Raw genomic sequence first — 6,000 nt, forward strand, 5'->3', positions numbered from 1 at the left:
AAATACATAAGTTGAAAATGATACAAAATAAAATAAGAAATAACATTTAATCTTAGAATTACGTAAACTCATTGGTCTAGTAGTATTATTGGTGGAGAATAGTTTTTTTTGAAAAAATTATGGTTATTAGTGAGATATTAGTTTTAGTTTTTTTATTTAAAATAATAATAAAAATAATAATAAATTACAAAATCCACATCAATGAGATGAGTCAACAGACCTGCGGGTTGCAAAACTCTAACCCGATACCCGAACTAAAACTATACGAGTTGTTATGGGTTGGATTGGATATACCCGTAAATGAATGAGTTCGGGTAATTTATGGATTAGGTTGATTTGAGTCAGCGGGTTTGTGGGTCGATCCGCACCCATGAACACCCTTATTTGACGGTTAGTCTTTGAGTTGTATTTCCTTGAGAGACTAGGTTATAGTCAGAATTTTCAAAAAGTCTTAGACAAGTTGTCTTTGAGTTTTGTAATCAGTTTGATTATTGGATTAAGTCCTTATTGAGAAGGCGAAATCACTCCAGTGGGTGGACTGGATGTAGATTCGTTAATAGTGAACTATGATAAAAATACTTATGTTATTTATTTTTGTCTTATCTTTGTTGTTTGAGTTCTTGGGTTGCTAAAAGTTTTTAATCGAGAAACCTAATTCAAATCTCCCTTTCTTGTGTTTCTTGAACCTTCAGATGTAATCCAACGAATTCAAATCAAATGACTAAAATAGAGAAGAACTTCAGGTGTTTTATGTGACGCAAAGGCACCGCTCAAATTGAAAGGAATTTTTTACCAAACTATGATAAGGCCTACAATATTGTACGAGACAGAATATTGAGCGATTAAGAATCAACACGATGATAAAATAAGTGTAACAGAGACATGGATGTTGAAGTAGATGTATAATAAAACTCAACAGGATAAGGTTAAAAATAAAAATATTAGAGTGTGTTGGAGTAACACCTATAATAAAAAAGATGGTGAAAGATTAAATTAGATGGTTTGTGTATATAAAGAGAAGATTTGTAGATTATATAATAAGAGTTAGATGAAGAAAAGTCAAACAACTAGAGAAAGATGAAAACCTTACTAAGAAAGATCTCGTGATTAATGATTTGAATATAAACATGGTCATTGATAGAAAATTATAACAAAAGTTGATTCATGTAGCTGACCCCACTTAATGGAATAAGACTTAATTGTTGTTGTGTGCATCAAACACAATAAAATAAATATTTATTCTATTTTATCCTCGTTCTCCTCACTAGAGACGCTAAAAAATATATGATATTTCATACTTTCGAAATTTTAATTGGACCATTGTTCTTAGATACATGTTTTTTGTCAACAGTCACATAAAATTTGCTTATTTATCAAATGCAAACTTTTGAAGTGATGTTGAGGGTAGGGAAAGTTACCTCCTTTTATTTAAGACCAAGGTCAATGGCACATCATATCCCATTCCCAACTGCACAATTATTTCTTGCATAGTGCAGCACTAGTTTAAGGAATGCAATTCTAGTTTCTATTTGCAGATTGCAACTATTTTGCTCTACACGCAGTCTTCATGGCCTCTCCCTAACATGTTACAATCTCTGACCAACTATAAAACAACAATTATGCTTTAGTTCATGGCAAATAAATAATCAAGGCTAAAATACACATAGCGATATCGGTATTCAACTCTATAATAAAATGCTGCTGAATATATACTCAACTAGAGTTGGATGTAACTTAAAGGGTCTCAGGCAAGTGAAAGAAAAGGGTAGTCCGAGAGGATATTATCAACCCTCCACTTTAGGACGCCAACCTTCAATGACATCCTCCGGCAATGCACGCGTGTTGATGAATGATTCCCTCGAGAAAATATCCTGTGTGTTCAACATTGTTAGCAATTGCAAATTTAGTATTTTACCCGCTGTGACTGTTGTGCAGCGCCCCTTTAGTAATTTGTAATTGCACAAAAGGGCTTCTGTTATACATTTGAGTATTGAGTAAGAAGTACAAAATTGCAAAACCGGACCCGGGCCAAAGTTTGTATACTTATATAAGAAAAAGGTTTTCAAAGGCCAAAGCACATTATTGAAAAGTGAAAACATTTGAAATAAGATTTCCTTGTTGATAAACCATTTTCACTCATTAGCTTATGATGATCTTTAAGCATGGACAATGCAGAACATCTTTTGGACGTGATTTCCACAAATTTAATCAACAATTCACATTTATGTTCTGCATTCAACTCTAGATTTGAAAATAATCTAAAAGTACAAGAAAATGATAGATATTGTTGATTGGGGAGATTTATCGTGAACGTACCTTCAAGTAAGATTTCAAAAAGTTAAGTGAATCAGGTACTGCCCATTTCTTATAATGCCCTAAAACAATCTCCAAATGGTATAACTTCGGTCCAAGTGACAGATCAGCCGCAGATATGTCTTTCCCATTGATAAAAGGACCCTGTGAGAAGAAGTATTTTGCATAGATTTTAAGATTTATAGGGAAAAAGTCGCCGACAAAATGCAGAAAGACAAAAACAGCAGAAAAAAGTCATACATTTTCCTTGAGGTAATCGTTGAAGATGCTTAGTTCATCCAGTAATGCTTGTTCTGTTCCATCATTGGGATCTTTGCTCTTGAGAAATCCAATAAATGTAGAAAAGATCTTTGATCCACTATAGACAAAAACCCTCGCATACATCACATGATCATAGTAAATTCAATATAACCATGTAAAGTAAACATTAAAGAATCACCATTCATTTTTCAAAAAACTCAGTCATGTACAAGATAGGTAAATTTATAGATTCAAAGTATCACCAGACATTGAGGAAATTTATAAGCGAAAAACATACACTGTCGCCTTTTCTGGTGGAGTCACCAATGGTGGGCTAGGATACTTCTCTTCCAATATTTGTGTGATTACATCTGAATCAGGAACCCACTTCCCATCAATGTTTATTACAGGAACTTTACCTTCGGGGCTGATTTCGAGGAACCTGAATCACCAAAACAAATTATTAGAAGGAAACAAAATACTAATGCAGTACGATGAATCATGATAGAAAAAGTTGTGGACTAAGTGACTCTCAACGATAGAGGGAAAAAAACTTAGCACGAAGAAATGGACTAGAAGATAACCAACCATTCTGGTTTGTTCCTTAAATCCACCAATTTCGTCTCATAAGGTAAATGTTTTTCCTCCAATGTCAGCAATACCCTTTGGGTAAAAGGGCCTGAATAGAAAATTTAACAAAGGGTCACAAAGTGATTATAGATACTTCAAGTTTAAGCCTCAAATGCAAACATAAATCTTCTTTGTTTTCTCAAATAGAGAATATATGCATAATTAACTCTATATGATTCCAAGACAAAGACTGATTTATTGCCATTACCTACATCCTAGAATTAAAACAAATTACAAGAAATTTGAAAATCAATAACTCAATTTCTATGTCAATATCAGCTCAAAACTTTGCAGACATGAGAAACTATACAATTTTACTTCAATCTTAGTATTGTCAATCGCAAATCGCAGACAATAATAGTGGTTTGTCCGAATTCCACTACACCGAAGTGCTATAGCTTCCATTTGACAGTAGTTTATACTAAATAGCATATTGACAATAGTTTATCAGCTATAAGTTAACCGCTATCAGCCATCAGCTAGCTGCTACCATCTAGCTTCTCAGCTACCAGCTAGCTTATCAGCTATCTAACTATTTTTACCAAAGAGAGCCTTAATAGCGAATTACCGACGGAACAATAGTTGAATGTTCAAATTCCACTATGCTGTAGCCGCTATTTGAGAATACTGTCTTAAACATATATACACAAAAATATGAGCTAATAATCTAAATTTGAGCTTGTATCACCATAATATTAAAATTTATGATTAAAAAAAAATTGACAAATTTAGTGAAAATTGAAAATGCACATGGACACATTACAAGTCTAGATACATCATGATTTCTGTTCCTCATTTTTATTCCTAAACATTATCATAACCATGTTACTCTGCTCTTTCTATCTAATATCTATACAATCAATGTCTCAAATGCAAATTTCATTTCAATCTCAATCAGATATCACAAAAAAGAAGCTTAACGTTGAAAATGAATAAAAAAGTGAATAGGTAAGTTTTTTTTTTACAGTCTCCGAGCTTGCTGGGTGTGGTGAGAGAAGCTTTGACAGCGATTTCCAAGGGCTCGGAAGGAGGAACGGAAGACATTGAAACTCTGAGGGGTCTGAAGCTGAAATGGTTGTTGAAGCGGCTTGTTGAAACGACGTAGTTAGGACGATAACGAAGGTGGTTGACGGTGGCGGAAAGAGCGCACGCTGAAACTTGAATTCTGACAGCGGACATTGAAAACGGTTACGTTTGTTTGTAGCTTCGAATAGAAGATGAAGCTGATGATGAGGTTGTGTTTTGTTCTAGCAAATGTTTATGTGTCATCGTACCATGTTTCCACGGCATAGCTAATAAAAACAGTATTTTATTTTTAAAACAAAATAAAAAGTATAATAAATGAAAGTTTTTTTTTAGAGGTCTCTAAACTTGAACTTTGGAATCACCTCTCCCAATTACATCGGTGGTCCTTAGAAACCTCGCTCTATGCTCTTTTCTGATGGATTGGTCCCTTTGTTTCTAATGATTTGGTTCCAGCAAACATCCGCCGCAGGCAGATCGGCTAGTGTTAGACCCAACGTTGTGTAGGTTTTTTTCGGTTTCATCGATTCCTGTCTGCAGATTGGCTAGTGTTAGACTCAACGTCGTGTAGGTTTTTTTCGGTTTCATCGATTCCTGTTTTGATTTCGTTAATGGGGGATGGTGTGTCTTGCTTTTGATTTTTGATTCGTTTTAAATTTGTTGAGATCTAAAGTTATCAAAGTGTTCGGGTTGATGCTATCACAAAAACGATTTTGTTCTTTTTCATAACCTTGTCGTCATAGTGTTGTATTTTGTTAAAGTCTGTTGTGATATAAGTTTGTTTAGCTTGAAAAAACTTGTATGCTTACCTAATTTATTACAGAGAGTTGTTGGTCCGTGAATTGGTCCGTGTTGGTGATTGATTCATTCACCATTTATTAAAGATTATGAAGACCCACAAAATACCTTTTCTTTTGCTATTAAATTTCTTCCTTGTATGCAAGTTCGCTAGGCAGCGTATGTACTTTGCGTGTTTTTATTTCTTCTTTTGGATCATTGTTGTAATAGTTGTATTCTATTTGAAATATTGACTACTTTTGATATGGTTTTACTGAGTCAGGTTTTTCCCCCTTAGTATTTTGTACTCTTTTATTTTTATTTAATATATTAGTGGTTTATAAAAAAAACAAAAAATAAGACTAAATGATTAGAAAACAAAAAAAATGAAAGGAAAAGCTTGGACTCTTATTGTTTACTGTGATTTTTGGTAAATAGACGACAATCTTAAAGATTGTTACTTGCAGGATCGACTATAGAATCCTATGACATATTGTGCGTAAATTATATAAGTGGTTTTTGAATGTTCATTAGTTCGACAAATAAACTGTGAATTAAGTAAAGACACTGACTAGGTTGAAAACAAGAATTGTAGTAAAATAAATGTAAAGACGATGAAAACAAAGTAAATGCTCAAGAAATGCTGTAAATGGTTTCACAATGAATAAAAAACTGGTGTACAAAATCATACATTGCCTTAAAAACTTGTTTCTCTATTTGACGCGAGTACTTTAATTTCTATTGAGTTTTTGTATATGATTTGTTACCCTAATCCCTACACATAGAATATATCTATACTAGTTAAGATATAACTGTTTTCAACGGTTGTGATTTGCATGCTTAACACGTAACCTCCTACGTGGTCTCGAGGCTAATGGTTGACTCCCACATGTCTTCAACATCCAAAATCTTTAGATAGCAGTTACATGATCTTATCCTTTTGTAAGTTTTCGTAGTCGAAGTTAGCCGTCCTCCAACATTTGCCAAAATATGCTAAGTCCCACAAATGTGAAAACA

At 33.6% G+C, this 6,000-nt stretch overlaps 1 protein-coding gene across 2 annotated transcripts; it reads right to left on the minus strand.

The window, feature by feature from the left end:
• Positions 1-1,269: 1,269 nt before the first annotated feature.
• LOC127083802 (glutathione S-transferase DHAR3, chloroplastic) lies at positions 1,270-4,468 on the minus strand. 2 transcript variants are annotated; one of them, XR_007788539.1, is made up of 7 exons: positions 4,149-4,468; positions 3,142-3,232; positions 2,852-2,995; positions 2,554-2,671; positions 2,317-2,457; positions 1,719-1,871; positions 1,270-1,603 (listed from the first exon to the last, which is right to left on the minus strand). XR_007788539.1 is itself a non-coding variant. In XM_051024140.1 (6 exons), the coding sequence occupies exons 1-6, from the start codon at positions 4,360-4,362 to the stop codon at positions 1,785-1,787; spliced, it is 795 nt and encodes a 264-aa protein (XP_050880097.1). In that variant the 5' UTR covers positions 4,363-4,468; the 3' UTR covers positions 1,270-1,784. The 2 variants fall into 2 exon arrangements, 1 of the variants encoding a protein (XP_050880097.1); XM_051024140.1 differs by having other exon boundaries at positions 1,270-1,871.
• Between the last annotated feature and the right edge of the window lie 1,532 nt (positions 4,469-6,000).

The sequence above is a fragment of the Lathyrus oleraceus genome, chromosome 5 (genome assembly GCF_024323335.1).
Source record: "Lathyrus oleraceus cultivar Zhongwan6 chromosome 5, CAAS_Psat_ZW6_1.0, whole genome shotgun sequence".
Taxonomy (NCBI): Eukaryota; Viridiplantae; Streptophyta; class Magnoliopsida; order Fabales; family Fabaceae; genus Lathyrus; species Lathyrus oleraceus.